This window comes from Manis javanica, chromosome 15 (assembly GCF_040802235.1).
Source record: "Manis javanica isolate MJ-LG chromosome 15, MJ_LKY, whole genome shotgun sequence".
In the NCBI taxonomy this organism is placed as follows: domain Eukaryota; kingdom Metazoa; phylum Chordata; class Mammalia; order Pholidota; family Manidae; genus Manis; species Manis javanica.
This window is the reverse complement of record NC_133170.1, coordinates 14,564,834-14,584,311: the sequence shown is the minus strand read 5'-3', so window position 1 is coordinate 14,584,311 and position 19,478 is coordinate 14,564,834. Positions and strand designations below refer to the sequence as shown.

At 38.3% G+C, this 19,478-nt stretch overlaps 1 protein-coding gene across 2 annotated transcripts in view; it reads left to right on the top strand.

Annotated features, from left to right (window-relative positions):
* The first annotated feature begins 3,467 nt into the window (after window positions 1-3,467).
* The window catches only part of PDE3A (phosphodiesterase 3A), a 305,023-nt gene continuing 289,012 nt past the window's right edge, over window positions 3,468-19,478 (top strand). Inside the window, exons 1-2 of one of the 2 annotated variants that reach the window (XM_037020355.2) lie at window positions 3,468-3,704; window positions 4,449-4,720. In XM_037020355.2, the coding sequence (XP_036876250.1) occupies window positions 4,658-4,720 (63 nt within the window). In that variant the 5' untranslated portion in view covers window positions 3,468-3,704; window positions 4,449-4,657. The other variant, XM_037020352.2, reaches the window with a different exon arrangement.

Below are 19,478 nucleotides of genomic sequence, written 5' to 3'. Positions count from 1 at the left end.
AAGGGAAGCCTTCAGATGGTTTAAAATTTGATTTACATTTTCAACCTATCACTCTGGCTGCTGTGTAGAAAAACGAATGGTTGGAGAGCAAGACCAGTTAGGAAGTCACTGCAGTTGTCTTGGCCAGAGATGATGGTGTGTCTTTGACCGGTTATTACAAAGGGATGGTGAAAAGTAGAGGGATTCAGGATATATTTTAGAGGTAGAATCAAGTGTACTTGCTAATAGACTGGAAGTAAAGAAAGGTAAACACAAGAAGGAATCTAGGGCAATACCCTCTTTTGGGGCTTGAGCAACTCTGTAGGTGGTTATGTTTTTTCCTGGGGTCGGGGAGGACTTAGGATAAATAGTTTGGGTGTGTGGGGATTGGTGGTGGAAGGTCAGGGAGGGATTTCAAAGTTCAGAATTTTGTTTTGATGCATTCTATTTTAAATACCCATTGGATATTCACCAATAGAGATCAGGTAGGTATGGAGACTGAGCGAACCCATACTATGGAGTATAAACTTTCTGAATTTAACAGAATTCCCTTAAGCATAACCATTCTTGGCAAAGTGCAAATGACATACAATAGGGGGAATCTCTAGATCCTCTTCCCAAAGTATGAATGAAAAGATGTTTGTTAGATTTGGCGGAGTGGAGAGCCGTTATCAAATTAAATCTGAATTTTTCTTTCCATTTTCCATTTTTCTGTGTCTACCACATTTTCCTTATCCTTTGGCTGTGTCGTCACTTTTTTGAATTAGGACTCAACACTGCCTGTACCAAATGAGCAGTTTTTATTTCTGTGTGATCACTCAGCATCCACTTTATGTATTGGGGCTCATTTAATTTAATATGTTCTACATGACGTTAGTCACTTCTTTCAGTCAGTATGGTGCTGGGGCTTTCTGGGTCTCTCTAACAAGAGAATTTTGTTGTTTTTGTTCAGGAGGGGGGTGGAGTGGGGTGGAATCTACCCTTCTTTCCTTTTGGTGGGACAAGTAACTTTCTGGTTGTGATTTTTGTTGAGAATGAGGAGAACGGCAGATGCCGGGACATTGCCTCTGTTATACTATTAAACACCTCGAGGATGTCTTTGTTTTACAGATGCAGTATTTCTGTTTTGCTGCTGCCATTATCAAATGCTATTTTTTCTATTTTAATTGTGTAGTGTCTATGTTCCTTCTCTTCCAAATTCAGTTATGATGATTATATTTTTTCTAAACAACAGATAATGCCGAAGGTAGGGGGCAGAGAAAATTGAAATATTCTAAAACTCCCTTCATTATGTCTTTCTTTCTAACCTTGATACATGCCCAGATTTTTACAGTTTTTCATTTTATTATGCTATTTTTGATGCCAGTGGATATTAGCATGATTTTCCAATCAACGTTTTTCACTCTGAAGCGTCCCAGGTAGGCTCTGGCATATGAATCATACTTCTAAAAAGGAAACTCAAAGAAGTATGTGTGCATGATAGGGGGCTCATTTGTCTTTGGCAAAGACATTGCTGTTCCTGTTCCCTTAATTATTAAGCAGATGGTACCCACTGCCGCTGACTAGCTGCCCAACTTATGCTCCATGTGGTAGCTCAGTTCTGGACATCTGATGGGGAGAAGCTGTATCATCACAGGTCCTCAGATCCATTTATGTCATAATGTTTTATTAATGCCTGCTTCTTACTAGAGAGGCCGTTTCCATGAAGGTAAATTTAAGACTGACACCTATACCTAACCCCCATGAATTAATTTTATCTTAGAGCTTTTCTTTATATGCTTCATCTCTATACACAACATACTGTGTCATACTGAACCAATTATCCAAAGACTCCATGCTATAAACACACATTTACCTGGAATGTCGAGATAATTCAGACAAAATTATTAATTTTATTATTAGTGAGGGTAAATGACATCTAAGGTAGCCATTTTAAAAACAAACCAGAATGTACTCTCATATTCTGGCTCTGAGTGTAAAAAGAAACTGGCTCCTAACACTGATGGATTTTAAAAAATCCATTGAACAAATATTGCATTATTTTTCATATTGTGCAAAAAGTTACCTTTAAAATTTCCCTGTGGATTCTCAAATAAGACATTACTACAGTACATGAACAGTGCACCCCATAACATCGGTAACTATGGTCCTGTTTTTTTCTCATGAGATCTCTTCACACTAGACATAGTATTTCATAATCATAGACAGCCTAAGATCTTTCCTGTCTTTATATTACTGTCTGATGGACTATTAGGACTTCCTAAGGTTGTAAAGCTTCCTGAGGTCACGGTCACTTCAATCTCAATGTAATTTACCATTCACCCTCAACAAATGTTGACAAATACTCTCATGGGTTTTTTTTAAAAAGTAACAAGTTTTAAAATATAACCACCCTGTTTAATAATTGTGCATATTATGGTCCAGGTAACTTGTTGACATTTCCCATCGTTTGGACCAACTGGGTTCTTTGTGGAAAACAGACACAAAGCTTCAGGCAGCAGCAAGCTCAAACGTTACAATGTCACCTGAAGTCGGTTTGCTTTTGTCGCTGACTTGAGAACTTCGGAGCATCTCTGAATCACCCGGACTGTAGATGTGGCTGTCATTTTTAATGACAGTAGGACGTATATTGGCTCCCATTGCCTGCCAAGTGGCCAAGCACAATCCTTTTTCTCCCCCCAGCGTCCCGGGAAGCTCAGCCTGGGGCCAGCGCAGACCCCCGCACCCCGCGCCCGCGGTGAGCTGGGCGGTGGACCGGCCTCAGCTACCCTGAAGCTCGGCCGGCTCCCGGGAGAGGGGCCTGGAGCTGCGGGCAGCGCCTCCTCCGGGGAGGGGCGGGAGCTCGGCTGCGAGAGCTTTTCCTAGGGAGTTGCCTGAAAGCAAGCAAGCAGGCAAGAAGGCGGAATTGCCGATCTCTCCAGTCGCCTGTTTTTTTTTTGCACAGTTTTCAGCAGTCGTCTCCACTCATTTCCCTTCTGCAAAACTGCAAATCACCACCAATTTGCACCAAAAAGGGGCGGGGGGAAGGAAAGAGCAAAGCTCATACCCCCTTTGCACCCCCCTTTCCTCCCACCCTCCCTTCCTCTCCAGCTCGCCCTCCCTCCCGCCCTTCTCTTGCGGCCGCCGCTCGGTCTCGGACTGTGTGTGTCTCCGACGGGACTTGGCAACTTCTGGGTTATTCCTCAGCCCCCTCCCGAATGTTCCACCCTTTGCCATGAACCGGACCGACGGCCGCAGGGGAGGCTTTGCTTTCTGCCCCAGGGCATGGCGGGTCGCGCCCCGGGACTGCGCCGGGGCGCGGCGGCCCAGAAGGAGAGCGTGGTAGAGGAAGAGCCGCAGGAAGGAGGAGCGGGGACACCTCCGGCGGCCGCGGGCCGGACGCGCCCCAGCGCGGCGCCGAGCTGCGCCCGGATGGCCCCGGGCTCGCCGCGCGCACCCGGCGGCTCCCGCGTCCGCGGCCGCCGCGCGCCGCCCGCGCCGGGCAAGCTTTAAAATTCTCAAGTAGGAAGAGACCCCGCAGGACAGAAGTCGGGGCTGGGGTGGAGCGGAGGATCGTCCGCAGCTTTGCCGAGAGAGCAGAGGAGGAAGGCTGGTCGCCCCGCCCGGGCTGGCTTTCAAGTGCAAGGCGTCCCTTTGGAGCGCCTGGTATTTTCTCCAGGAGTTACTCGAAAGCCGAAACTTTCCGCGGCTCGTGGGCCTGCGGAGAAGCCGGAGGGATCGCGAGGGTGGGTCAGGGGGAGGCAGGGCCGGGTGTCGGGGCGTGTGCCGGCGTGGGGGCGTCGGGGCGCCCTCGGGGGCGCGGTGAGGAGGGCACAGCATGGCAGCGCCCGGCGAGGCCGCCCGGGTCGGGGACCAGCCCGGCGCCGGGGGCGTGAGTCCGGCCCCCGCGGCCGCGGGCCGCCGCCGCCGCCGCTGGGGCGACCTGGCGCTGCAGCCGCCCCGGCGCTCGCGGAAACTTTCCCCGGCGCTGTGCGCGGGCTCCCTGCCTCTCCTGCTGGCGCTGCTGGTGAGGCTGGTCCGCGGGGAGACCGGCTGTGACCCGGTGCAGAGCAAGGAGGCGGTGGCGGTGGCGGCGGCGGAGGCGGCAGCGGCCCCGGGAGCAGAAGGGGGCGTTCTCCCGGGGCCTCGGGGAGGTGCTCCCGGGGGCGGTGCGCCGCCCAGCCCCTGGCTGCAGCCCTCGGCGTTGCTCTTCAGTCTCCTGTGTGCCTTCTTCTGGATGGGCTTGTACCTCCTGCGCGCCGGGGTGCGCCTGCCTCTGGCGGTCGCGCTGCTGGCCGCCTGCTGCGTGGGGGAAGCGCTCGTGCAGATTGGGTTGGGCGTCGGGGAGGATCACTTACTCTCGCTCCCGGCCGCGGGGGTGGTGCTCAGCTGCCTGGCCGCCGCGACATGGCTGGTGCTGAAGCTGAGGCTGGGCGTCCTCATGATCGCCTTGACTAGCGCGGTCAGGACCGTGTCCCTCATTTCCTTAGAGAGGTTCAAGGTCGCCTGGAGACCTTACCTGGCGTACTTGGCTGGCGTGCTGGGGATCCTCCTGGCGAGGTACGTGGAGCAAATCTTGCCGCAGTCCGCGGGGGCGGCTCCGAGGGAGCATTTTGGGTCCCAGCTAATTGCTGGGACCAAGGAAGACATCCCGGTATTTAAGAGGAGGAGGCGGTCCAGCTCCGTGGTGTCCGCCGAGATGTCCGGCTGCAGCAGCAAGTCCCATCGGAGGACCTCCCTGCCCTGCATACCCAGGGAACAGGTAAGCGCTGACGAGCTCCTCTTCTCGCCTCTCGGGAAAACTTGAAACATTTGGGATCTGCCACAAAGCGGAGGGAGTTCGGTCGCTGGGAACTAAAGCAAAGATAGACTACAAAGTGGTGTAACTTCAATGGTGTAACTTAGTAGGAAACTACCGAGTTTTTCTCACCCTCTCACACTATGTTTTATAACCTGAACAACAGAAGCACGAGTAAGTAACAAAACGAGATGGCATTTTGCAGGGTCTTCCACAGCTGGGCCAAGTTTTTAGATCGGCTACACCTGGCGTAGGGCTTCCCTACACTTTTAATTACCTTCATTTTTTTCCTTTAAGCAGAAATTTTCGGATTAAGTTTATTGTTTTTTTAAGCAATGGCTGATATTTAAGCATGTGGATTTTACTAGATTTATTTCTATGTCTTTTAATGAAATTTCTTCTAAAGTGACAGGTAAATGGTCATGGAAGTCAGTAAAAAGATTCTAGAGTAAGAACAGGGAATACTTGAAGGTGAGGTATTGATACATTTTCTGGTTTTGCATGAAGTTTTACCTGAAGAGACTGCATCTGGTGGTGCCCAGTTTGTTTTTAAAAGCAAATTGGGTACATACATTATTACATGTTAATATGTTTTGTATCATAACCATAAACTTCAATTTGGACAGTATGTTTGAACTTCAGAATTTGTCATAATCGTGATCTGTGCTGCTAGTGTTAACTAAAAAATATTTCTCTTGAGCTTTCACATATTTAAGTGGATATTTAGAAATTACCAAAACTTATTCAGGTTCTACAGGAAATATTGAGACTATCTCTAAGATTGCTGGTGGTGTAAATCTTTTAGAACGGAGGAGGAGGAATCGAATTATGAGTGGAGTTGTCCTAGATAAAAGTTTAGTGAATTTGGGGGTGTGAATCTCATTATCATTAGGCATTTTAAGACTGTAAAATATAGTTGCTATAAGGGCTTAAGTGAACAAACCCCAATTTTAAATTCAAATTGTATTTGAAAAAGCATACTTAAGAGTTCACCAGTCTAGGCCAAGCTGATTTGACACTTGGGAGTGAGGGTGGTGGAGAGCTGGTTATGTACAGCAAGTGGAAATTTACACTTTTCCCATTTAAATTTATGTCTGCTGCTGGTACTATTAGGACAACTTTAGGGAGTGAGAGAATATCCCAAGATAGGGTAAGCATTTTCTTCTTAGGGTATTTTGTAGATAATCAGTTAGGTATTTGTAAGAAATAGCAGTCACCATATGGTGTGGGTGGCTAGTTTGTTTCTGAAGTGGATTTGATTACACAGAATGTGGTTGTTTGACATTATTTAGCAGAATGGATGACAACATCATAGTCTCTCTGTTTATTTTAAAACAAATGTACTTATTTAACTTTTTGTTTAGATAGAGTAAACATTTCTTGGGTTTAAGCTTACTCTAAGAGTGAAATTAAAAACAGTCCATTGACTGATACTTAATTTTGGAAGAAATTTGGTAAAAACCAAAATGAAGTAAGCTATCTATTTAAGGGTAAAACAATTAAGGGGAAACATATAAATTTCTTTTCAAAGATACAGGAAAGAATTTTTTGAAAATATCACTGCCAGTTTAAATACGGTTAGAATATACTTTATAGGGAAATCTGATATGATCCTTGCACAACTGAACCATAATTTCTGAGGGAAATCTGTGATTTAATCATAAATAACTTGACTCCAAATTAATATCATTTAACTTCTGAAATTAAATTTCTGAAATATTAACATTTAAAAGTTAAGGAGTTAAGAGTAGATTTAAGATTTGAAGGTATTTAGGTGAATTAACCAGCAGTGTTAATTAACTAACAGTTTTTTATTGGTTTTCTCTGGTTTGAATTGATAAATGGAGAATTTGAATAACCTGTGAACTTCTAAGAAAATAGCATTGCAGTTTTAAATGTTTGCTGTTATTGCTATTGAAATGCATATTTATAATCTATTTCAGTCATTTTCTTTGGTTACTATTTTCTTAAAGGCGGTGTTTATGAAGAATAAAATGAGAAAGTGTCTCTCTTACGGTTGATGGAAAAACAAGGTTACATTTAGCAGAAATTTAGCTCCCTTGATGTTTTAATGAGGGCATGGGTGAGTGTGTAGGTGTTGCTTAAGACTAGATTTTATATATGACCCATTAAAATTACTGTGAGCATAATTGTTGGGGAGTGGGAGGGGTGGGAACTAACCTGGAAATAGTATCTTATAAGGGCAATATCTCATACGTTAACCTAAGTATGTGAAAAGTTCAGGAGCTATACAGTAAATGGCTTATCTGTTTTATCATAAGGAAACAAACTTCTGATTAAGGGTGCAAAGTGTACCACTGTCATCTGCATATTTTATGAAGTCAAGCATCAAAATAGTAATAAAACATATATATATATAATGTTGCGCAGATTGCTACCTGGTTAGGAGTTCTTTTCTGAAAAAATGTTTACTCTCAACTCAAGGCAGTACTTAGGCAACAAGTGAATTTTAAGTAGAGGCAAAAGGACATAAAACACAGAGTCTGGCAGAGGCCTCTTGAGAATTTATTTGGACTTTGCTCATTGTGAGGTTTAAAGGTGAGAGAATTTCAGCCTGTTCTTCGCCATATGAATGATAGTGGCTACTTGTTATGAGCTGTCTCTTCAATGACTCAATTCTAAAAGGTCAAGGAGAACAGATGATAAAATTCTCATAAGACAAACCAACTGACAGATATATTTTCCTGTCTCCCTCCCTCCCTTCCTCCTTTCCTTCCTGAACCCTAATTAAGCCTATAGATGGATATTGCGTATGGGATGAGTTTTACAGTACTGATGATAAAGATGACATCAGGTACAAAAAGGAGAAATGGGTCTAGTCTTCAGTCATGGAATTAATCCCACATTAGGTATGTCTGTGAATGCAAGTGAAGGTATCTTTATCTTAAGTGAAGATGATGTTACAAAGTTGGTAACATCTGCCTGGCTTCTAAGGCTTCCTACCAGGCCAGTATCCTCAAGACTGAGGTATCTTTTCTAAGTGGATGTTCACAGCGGAGAGCAGGCATGTTTCTCTCAAGTGATCACTGTCCCCTCCAAACACTGGAATATACAGAGGTACTTAGATTTTCTTGAATTATTAGATATTATGTATGATAAAGAAATGTCATTTTTCAACCTAAAATTTTATGTGATTTTTAACCTTTTGGAAATTGAATTTGAAGGAGTGTCTATTCTCTTCACACATCAAAGAACACAATTGGCTAGTCTTTCCTCTCTAATTACTCAATTACTGTGACCACCTTAGATATTCATTTCTGAAAGATTCCAAACCAGTGCCATTTTTCTGCTAAAGGTTAAGAAGAATTTAATATTTTTGCAAATGGTTTTACATAAACACAAGGCATTTGCTCACCCCCGTTAATGTAGCATTTAATGATAGAATTCTTTGTGATGGATACAGTGTCAGTCAGGAATATCAGTACAGCTGTATACTTTATCTTGTGTAATTAAAAACCAAAATTACTTCCCATGAATATTTCCCATAAAGCTCTTAATTAAATATTTTTAGCGAAAATAGATTTTTGTAGGAATGTAAAGGAGTCTGGTGGTTGGCTATCAAAAGCAGAATCAAGTTTTTCATCCCTGATGTAAGAAAGGTATTTTCAAGCGAAAAAATCATACAAAAACATATTTTATGAAGTCAAGAATCAAAATAGTTATAAAACATATATATATATATAACGCTGCTCAGATTGCTACCTGGTTAGGAGTTCTTTTCTGAAGAAATGTCTACTCTCAACTCAAGGCAGTACTCAAGATAGAAATAGGAGCAGTAAAGATGGTTTTCAATGGTAGGCATATGGTAGGCCTTGTTACGTCTCTGGTAAAAAGTATAACTTACTTGTGTTTATAGTGCAGATGTAAAATAAACAAGTATTTCTTCTGAAAATGAAGAATATATTATCCTTTAAATTCCTAAATACATTTCATTTTAACATATTTCTCCAATTGAATAACTTTAGGAACAATTAGGGGTTTTAAGTTAAATTGTATATTAACTTGTCACAATTGTATAACCGTCACATTTCAGTGGTATAATTTAGTTTATGGTGATATAAAGAACAATAATGATTATTTATTATCTGATGACAGAATTAAAATTAATTAATGTAACTTCTGAAAACACAAAAAGGAAAAACAAGATTTTCTTATCCCTCGGGAAAGGTGAAGGAGAGTTTTTCTGTGTGAGGGAACAAAATTGTGATTTTATTTTGTGACTGCAAATATTTAAAGCATACTGCAAAACTGTTTTAACGGACAGAAATACTCAGTGAATCTATATAAATTTACAGAGGTTGGAAGGAGTCAAACAGTAATTTTACTCTTTCTGTATTGAGTCTAAAGTGTAAAAAGTTAAAACTGTAGAACTGAAAGAAATGCTGTGTATGCTGGGCTGTCATGTTAATTCAATAAACAACCAGAACAGTGAGTCTGTGTATGAAATACATTTTGAAAAGCCTGGGGAGGGGGTGCAGGCAGGCAAGGGTGAGCGACACTGGCATGAAAAAACATTCATTATATCTGTAGTGACATTTGTGTGAAGTTGTTGTATTCTCTTAGGAAATACAGCTCTCAGGATAACCTCTTCAATACCCTAGTTGAATAAAGGCTTTACCAAATTGAATTTCACTTCTATTTTAAATAAGTTCTTATTTATTACATTGAAGTAGGGTGTTTATGAACCCCCAAAATTAGAAATACTGCTATATTTTATAAGATTTTCAGTTATGCTTTGTTCCAGTAACAGCCCAATCGAGTTTATGCAGACTTCATTGAAAACTTGTGTTATTTAATCTATCAAAAGAGATAAGTTTATTTTTGGGTTTAGGGTGGGCATTGCGTTTTTTCAGAAAACAGTGCTGTGAGATGTAATCTCATGGATGTATGAAGGTAATCAATGTGATAGCCTAAGAGAGTTTGACATGCTGCCTTCGCACTGGGCAAATTCCTTTAGCTTTGTGTAATTATGTATAACCCCACATGGTGGTTGTAAATTGTTTATATGGTTGGAGATGTGTCTCCTATTCCATGGAGTTTTCCTCTTTCTTCTTTTCCTCTGTGTGTGTTATTTATAATTTTTCTTCTAATGTTACCTAAAGATGTACTTTGATAATGATCAACTGAACATTATTTCCTTAAGTAGGAATTTAAATCCTTTCAGTAAACCTATCTATATCACTATGAGTATAGTGAGAACAATCATTCTATATAGTAGTATAATGTGTCTTAAAGCCTGTAATATTTTTACCTTTATTTCAGTTTTTAAAAGGAGTGTTGTGTTTTCCTCATCAGGCTACCCTACGGTATTATCTTAACTTTGAACTCAGAGTGTCTGCTTGCACTGTTGTCAATATAAAATACACAGGTTTAATTATGTTGGGTGAAAAAATTCCTAAAAGTGTGTTTAAGCTGTAATTCAGAGAAAGCTATTGGATAACAATTGTTAAAAATATTGGTAGGCCATATGTGCTCACCATAAATGTATACTATTTAAAAGGAAGATGCTACCCTTAGCTAATGTAATCGATGAAGGATTTTGGTCTGAACCTATAAATGTCATATCAACACATTTCTTTTGTGCATTGGGCCTTGTGCTAAAAATCATACAGATTGTCCAGAGAAATAGGATGTAGCACCTGTCTCTCCAGAGTGTAGAGCCTAGTTAGTGTAAAGAGACACCCACATAAGAAAAGGGGAAATCACAGTAAAATATCTAAATGACCTCTTATGTAACAGTTGAAGGAATGCATATAATAGCTTAGAGTAGACTTTAAATCTAGATCTAGAGCCATTCATCTCTTCTCTGAAATTTTATGTAAAACTTCATCTGTTATATTTCTTGGGGGAAAAGTCTATAATTTCATAGATCTTCACAAGGTCTCAGAATGGAATGGTTAACCGTAAATGTTTTAGATTTTGAGCAGCTTACATTCTGAAGACAGGGAAAACTTTTTCTTTGAAATGGAAAATAATTTTGTATACATGTATAGGACTTCTGAAATAGAGCTAAAAATATTACAGACCTTAAGACACATTATACTTCTATATAGTACAATGATTGTTTTCTTATCTTGAGGTAGTTTATGGCCATAAGTACCTTGTTGCAATGAGATCTTAAAATGTTTAATTCTGTGCAGGAGACTAGAATTAGTCTGACTTCAGAGAGAAGGAAACTGTGGGAGAGTCAACTAAATGTATGTAGCTAGCCTGAGGCAGATTGTTGGCTTTTATCCAGTTCTCTCTTGGACTTGAATATATTGCTAGGGGAACAGAGTCAAGCTGGTAATTTTAAGCCTAGGTATCATTTGTGATTTTACACATAGAGCCAACTCTTAATTCTCACTCAGAATTAGAAGACTGAGTAAAACCCATTGAATGTACAGATAACACAAAACTCCTTTGAACCATTACAATGAATTTTTTGTCATCAAGTACAAGGAGGCAGTCTCTGGAACGTATTATTCAGGACTGTGTTCCATAAATGAATATCAGTTGCCCTGCAAAGTCTACCTTTGTGGAGACTTTATCTCATCAAAAAAGACTATGCAATATGGTGGCTTAAATATTGATTTTTTTCATTTTAGTTTTCCAATGAATTGACTTAAAAATGTTCAGGATTTCAAAATTCAAGGCAAAAAGTAATCTGTGCGTCAGTAAAGCATTTCTTTGTTAGTCAAAACAGCTGGTTGTTTGGTTCACCTAAATTATTTTGCATAGCTTCCTTAGGAATCCATTAAAATGTAAGTAAATAGGATACTTTAGTATGTTAGTAATATTAGGGGAGATCATGAAGAACATTACCATTTAAAAGGTGGAAAACTATTTGGGGAAAGTCACAGCTAATGCCTGCTTGATTTGGTTAGTCACCATTTATTATTGAGGAATCTAGATGGTTATTCAAGATTTTAAGTATCGCCAGTCCTGCTAAAATGGTACTAGAATTACTTAAATGTAATTCCAAAATATGAATAGTAATGAGAAGCACATTATTTCTGTTGGTGTGTGTTTGTGTATGCATGCCTGTGTCTGTGAGTTTTTCCTCTGCCAGGAAATTGCTCTGGTTTTATCAATTTAGTGGAGAAACAGTGTCACCCAGTGGCTTTGGTGAAAACAGTCCTGTAAACACTATAGGTAAATGCTGTCCAGTAGAAATATAATACGACCACATATTTAGTTTTAAATTTTCTAGTAGTCACATAAAAAAGTAGGAAGGAACTGGTAAAACCCATGATAATGGTTAATCCATTATATGCAACATAAAATCAGTATGAAAATCAAGATATTTTGCATTCTGTTTTTGCACTGTCTAAATATCTGGTGTGTGTGTGTGTGTGTGTGTGTGTGTATTTTTTTTTTACATTTACAGCATATCTCAGTTTGGTGTAGCCACATTTCAAGTACTCCGTAGACATATGTGACTGATGGCTACCTAATAGGACAACACAGCTGTATATTTTTAAAAGAGATGAAATACTTGAATATTAATGTCACCTCTTCAGTTATAATGGCAAATCTATGCAGATTTAATGATAGGACTTAATATACAATTGTTCAAATTCATATGTAATCTTGATAGCTCATTTTGGTACCACGATCTACTCTAATAGCTGGTAAATCTTTTCTCCTTTTCCCCATTTCCTATCGTCACACATATTTTAAGATGTGATCATTTTAATTGGAGGGGGAGTTAATAACGGAGTTCATAAAGGGAATCTTTATGTTAACTTGATTGTAAGACAGTGTCAAGATTTCTAGTTAATGATGTATTTGACTTTCAGAGTTTGATTTGGCAACACAGATTTCCTATGTATACAGTGTGAACATGTGATCAGTCATGTTCCCCATGATTAGTCTGTAATTGGGTTATCTAATATCTCTTTAGCAATGAAAGTGCTTATGTTTATAGTTCAAGTCGTTATCTTTGTAACTTAGGAAACTAAAGTGACTAACCTGCTAGCAGTTTTAATGGATGAAAGTTATAACAGTGCCTGTAAAGGGCTGATGACTTCTCCCTCTTGCTTACACAAACACTACTTTCATGGATATACAAAATGAAAATGGTTCCATTTTATGTATAGAGAAGATTGGAAATTTTTATAGTGGGGCATTTCTAAACTAGGAATTGAGATTAGGTGGCTTTTGAAGTTCCATGTGATTTCAGACTGCAGGGTGAACTCAGAAAAACGTCCAGATGAAAAAAACGAGCTTTTAATTGTCTCCTTCCCTCCATCTCCTCTCCCTAAACACTATGAATTCATTAACTGTAGGCATAGTTTCAATGCTACATTGAGAATTAATGAGAAGATTACTTTTTTTATGTAGCATGTTCCTTTTATACATAGACATATAGAACATTTTACGTATGCTTTTATTTTGTGTGTAATGTTTAATATCCATGTGTAAGGCCTACATGGATTTTTTATTTATAAATTTCCTTTTTACACAGCAGACATGTTACTTATTTGTGCATTTCACATAAGAAATAATGAGATAGATAGATTTTCATGTATAACTTAGGAAATAATCTAAAAAAAGCAAAAGGCAGTAGAATCATGCTATACAAAAGAGTATGTTTGGCTAAATTGAAATAAAATGAACTCAGGATCACTCCTGGGGAAGCTGGCTCAATTTAGATTTATTGAAGTATCTAGGTGAAGAATAAAATGCCATAGTCATCATAACTGTTATTTGAAAGAGTTTGTTTTTGCATGTAATTAGTTATTTGTCCCAGTTAATTTTGAAATTTCTTTAAATTAGTGCAGAGATTGGTCTTACTGTGTTTTACCAGTCTTCTTTTCCAACAATATATATGTGGGTATGTATATAATCACAAGGAAATGCATTAAATTCCAGTTTTTTGAACCTAGTAGATTCTTTTTCCACAGTGTGTTTAAAAATTTAAGGAATGTCTTTCTATCCCCCACACCCGACAGTACCTTGTCAGAATACTGAAATAATTTTATGCAAGAAACTTGTGGTTTTGGTTTAATAGGATTTCAATAAAAAAATTTTCCTTCTTCTGAAATAAGTTTAAATAACTGAACATTTATGCTATGTCTGTGGCAAGTGTTTCCCCCTTCCCAGGCATAATCCACTTAATAAACCTAATGGAATTTTGAAGTCATAGAAATATTATTTGGGGGGAAATGTTTTATTTTGTGGCAACCCATGTGGAGTCAGCATCCTTAGGAGTTTTTAGAACTAGCATGAACACTGATTAAGGATATAGTTCCTATTTTTAAACTAAGTGTTTCAGAGGGTAAAGTTAACATGTCCCCTTAGGAGATGCTCCTGAGGAGGTAGTGTTTGTCCTTGTAGTAAGAAACATCCCCTTGTTTGAAAGTTAACTGTTTTGGGGTCCTGATTCAGGAAAAGTCTCGTAGAACGTTTGAAAAGGAGAGAACCTGTCGAGTTGCCCAAGCTACCTTGAAAATTTGCTTTCTAGGCTCAAGAAAAAAGAAGGCAGATTCAGATCATAACAATTTTCATTATAAAAGGAATCAAATTTTTTAGCCTCCTCGTCTCAGCTATAAATATTTCCTTTAGAAAATTCTGGCCCCACGCTTTGCTTGTCATAAGTGCCGGCTGGAAGGATAAATGGATGGAAAGAAAAGAAATGGCTTTAATCTGAAATATTTATCTTTCCAATCTCCTGAGATTGAACTAGTGATTAAATAAATTTAAGTAAACTTCTGTAGAGAGAAGAAAAGAAATTGGTATTAACTGGTCTATGAACTTACATTTTTAATGTATTTGTATTTAAAAAATATTCTCTTGCATGTGTCTGATAAGGGGCTGAATTTGTCTGTTCCCTTGACTGGAAGGAAATCCCATGTCCAGCGTGAGTCCTAGATAATTATTTTTAACTCCCTCCCAACTGAAAATAACAAAAGCTACCACCAAGATCATTGTAGTATAAATTTTAGAAAGCTCTCTGAAATTAGGGTGTATTTTTAAGAAAAAATTTCAAGTCTTTTCCTCGTCCAACGTATACATTAATTAAGAATAAGCTTTGACTTTCTACAGTGTTGCCAGGTGGTCTTCAACAACCACCTTCTTACACTCTATTGGTCTGTATTCTTGTTAGAGGTTTTTATTGAATTGTTGAATTTCCCGAAATGCCTATTGTAAAGTAAGTACTATCTCTACTTTATCTTCTACTTGTGATCCATTACAAAATATATTTTGAGCCAATTGCTTCTAGAGATGACTTTGTGAAATTAGCTTATTTAAAATGTCACACAACTGTAGTGCTGGTCCCATGGTACTGAATGATCTAGAAGTTTTGTAGCATATTTCAAAGTCCAGTTCAACTGAAACACCAACAGTTTGTGAAGATTTGTTGCAGTAACAAGTTTTAGTTTATCCAGTCAATTTTTTTTTGGTCCATGTAATTTTTAATAGAACTTGTTAAAATAGAAAGTTTAAAAACCAATAAGAATATTTTGTTGCTATATTTTTAATAGGTAATAAAGATAGTGTCATATCCTGTCACTGAAATCAGAGGCATCTCTTTTAAGTATGTTAGCCAGATTATCATTCCTTTAAATAAACTAGGAGTACAGTGTTTTGAAAAGTTATTTCAAGCTTTCTTTTATAGAGACAACTTTCTTTTAGTTTGTGGATGTCAAATAGTCTCATAGGTGGATTTTTTAAAATAAAAGTTATTGCTGAAAACTTTCAGAATTTGAGATTTCTTTGAATATATTTTTTAAAAATCTGAATGTTGGTTCCATTTGAAAATATCAGCTATAAGCCAAGAATTTAGTTATAAATCTACATTTTGCAATAATCAAAATATATTCCTGTAGACAAGCCATTTCTAAATTTATTTGACATTTTTATAAAAAAGTTAAAGGCAAACCCTTTTAACTATGTTTTCATTTGGGGACAGGAAGCTGTGTGTCTGTACCATCTTGAATGGTTTGTTTTTATGCTTAATGATTTCTTTTTGCTATAATTGGAATTGTTTTTGCTAAACAAGGCCTAAATTGTAGCACAGATACTAAGGCAGTAGCCTTATTTTGTCCACTTCTCTTCATTCCTTTTTACTTGAATAACAATTGGATTGATTCTTCTTAACCCCTTTAAAGAATTACAATTAGAGCTTTTAAATGTTTGCAGTGAAACTTCTGTAAACAATTAACTAGTCCTGAATGAAAAGTGAAAATTCGGTTTGGAATGTCGGATGCAAATGCAACTGAACACTGATTTATCTAAAAAATAAAACAGCATTCAGAAATAGAAACTGATCATAGTAAATGAGTGAAAGAAATTAATGCTAGTATTTTGCTTGTGCAGAAAGACTAGATCAAAATCAAAATAATTCCTCAGTTTAAAAAAATGTTACTGTATGCTCTTTCGGGAACATAAAGTTGGTACACTTAAAATCTAGAATTCTTTATGATTTGGAAAGAGAAGATCCTGAGAGAGTCACTTTGGAACACTGCGTAGGAAGTCCAGCCATGCATTGGTTCCAGATCTGTCATTAGACCACAAGCATTTAGATTATTTTTCAGAGGTCATAATGGTATTCATGAACTTTCCTGACATTCATTTACTTTATGAGACATTAATTCTTATTCTTTAGTTCTCTAGCACATTTATCACTTTGACTTATAAATGTACCGCTGTGGGAAGCTTGTGTGAACTTTCACCTCTTAGGTGACCAGGTTGATTAAAAATGTCAGCAAGTAAATGTTATCTTATTTAATATCCAGTACTCTCTTTATTTCACATTAACTATTTGTTACCTTCTCAGTATTTCAACATTCCTAGATTCTCTTTTCTATTTCCCTGGTGCTAATTAATCTTATGAAATTATAATGTCATGTTAATCAAACTATTGTTGATGAATTCTAACAGTAAATGCCTCTGATTAATAGATTAAGAGACTTCTTCAGATGCTTTAAAAATGAGTGAGAAGATGACATGACCTCACCTACTTTAATTACGTATCATCTGGCACTTTCTAAATCGAGTTGCTTGCTATAGTTCTCAAATTTTAGTTTGAATAGAAATGATTGAGAAGCCTATTAAAATGTAAATTCCTTGTTCCTATGGTCAGATATTCTGATCTACTTATCTGTGCAGTGGTGGTGGTGGGGGTATCCAGATATTTAAAGTTTTAATGTACACTTTAGGTGCCAGCATGGGGAGACATGGGGTTACAAACTTCAGTCTGCTAAAACTGGACAGAAGTTCTAACTTCTGCAGTTTGGTTAAATAAATAGTTAAAAAGTGCTTGGCTCAGTATTATGGGAGAAACTAATTTATTTATACCAACATACACGCACATGGAGAGATTATTTTATGAACCTGTAACATTCATAAAATTTTCACTTTGATTTCCCCATTGAGGATGCCTCAGTAGTTGTGTGACCACTCTGCATATCAATTTCTTCTTCTGTAAAACAGAATAACAGTTTCACAGCCAATCTTTGTAAAGCTTAAATAAAAATGAGTTGCTATAGTCAATGCTAAATAGAAAGAGTATGTGCATTGGACTGAGGTCAAGGCTTTGTAATAATATACAAGTTTTTTCAACTTCCTGAACTTTAATAACCCTATCTATAACATAGGAATATACAGCTTACTTGGGAAGGTATGAAGATTAAATTAGTGGGCGTTGGTTCTTGTTAACCATTCCTTCCAGATGAACAAGAATAATGTATATTCCTATCCACTAGGGCCGTGTCATTGAAGGCTGTGGGCTAAGTATCAGAAAGTACAATGTAAAACAATGCCAACAAATTTGCACTTAGTAAAAGAGAACCAGACTTGCAAGTTTCACGGAAGGTGCAGGGTATCTGGAAGCTAATTAAAATGATGCTAGAGAGTTGCTTAGTCAAACTCCCTGACAAATGAAGAACCTCCAGAGCCAGAAAAGTTAATAGAAAAATCTGACAAAGATGGTGACAGAGGTGTTTCAGAAGAAAATGCTGTGAGTGGAAAAAGGATGACGAAAAGTATTGAAGAAAATCGATGGAGCCTTTGAACATGTCTGTAAAAATGGCCATTGATGCCATGGAGAGTCAGCTATTCAACCCTGTGTCATACAAATCAAGAAACTTGATTTGTGCTCTAGTTGCCCTTTTAACCCGTATCTTTTTGAAAAAGTTGTTTTCAGAATTTTTGCTCCATTTTTTTCTGGTGAAATTCCAGTCATCCCCCTGCCTTTTTCTCCTTATTTACCATCGGTACTGTGATCCTCAGATAACAGGGACTTCCTGCCTATAATCTATGGAGAGCAGCTTGTACAGCCCTGGCTGAGCACCGGCCCCCAGCCGAAGGTAGTGACTGTTTCATACGTAATGATGTCGCTTTAGACACTTTATCTTTTTACCTGCTTCTCCAGGTCCCTACTGCAGGTCCTTAATACTCAGACCACTTTTCTTGCAGATTTTCCCACTTACTGAACCATCTTTTAGTCCAGTCTGTGGTAGTTATTTTGGTTTGACCTCAGCAGGAGCAGGCATCCTATATTGCCTCACTCTACCACTACTGGTTTCACTTTAGAAATTCTTTCTGGGGTAGTCAAGTTTTCCCCCAACTTGGTCGTAGAAAGTTGTCTTGTTTCCACTTCTGTGATATAGGAGATGTCAGCAGATGAGTAGGCCATGGGACTAGTTGCAAGACTGTTGATTCAAGTGGAGTGGGAAGCCATTGAAGGGTTTTAAGTAGAAAAAGGATGTAATCAGACTGATGTTGTCTAGGCTGTCTATGTTGAGTGAGAATAGGCGTTAAGATGGAAGAAGAGAGACCAGTTGCAAGACTACTGCAATAGTCTAGGAAGGATTGGGAATTAGACCAAGAGGTAGTGTTGTATTGAAGGCAGTGCCACCAAGATTAGAATAACTGGGTGATATTCTTCCCTTTAATGTTTCCTCTTTTATTTAGGAGCCTAAAATACCAGGAGAATACCGTTTCTTGCTTTTAAAAAATATGGGTTGACTTTTTCTTTTTCAATTTTATCTTCTGTCTTTGCCTTCCACAGGATGTACAAGTTGTGGGCCTTTCAGGAAAGCAGTTAAGTCTCTTTAGATTGAAACAAGTATCATCTAATCAAATATCTTTAATCAAGAGTTATTAGTTAGTTAGGGAATTATAACATTTGGTATGATAAAAGTTGATTTTGAAATTTTATTTATGCAAATGTCTTTATTAAAAAATTTTAATTTTTAAATAAATTTAAGTGTCATTCTCATGCTCTCTCCCTTAAACACATGTATTTGTAGCTCAAGTTTTAATATCTTAAGCTCTAATATAGCAAAAACATTAGACTGTTCAAAGAAAATTCAAGGCTTTCTCTTTCTATTAGTCTTTGAATAGTTTGACAAACCCCATTTTTATCTAAAGGCATGTTGCCAATAAATCTCAGACCTTTCTACAGAGGAAATACTTCTATTTTGTTTTCATATTGACTCAGACCATTTGTCAATCTACAGAGCACTTCAGTGATAGGTGCTATATAAATATTTAAATTGTGATACCTTGATCGCACTGTGACTTTTTAGAGTTTGCTAACTCAACCCTGTGGTTAATAGCTGATTATGAAATATTTTACATACCGCTTGGGAGCAACAAAAGATAAGGAAATTTGAAATGTGTGAAATCATTTTTAGTCACATGGGAAAACACTTTGATGAGTGGAGAGGGAAATGGGGAAACAAACAAACAGTATAGCATGCTGTCACCT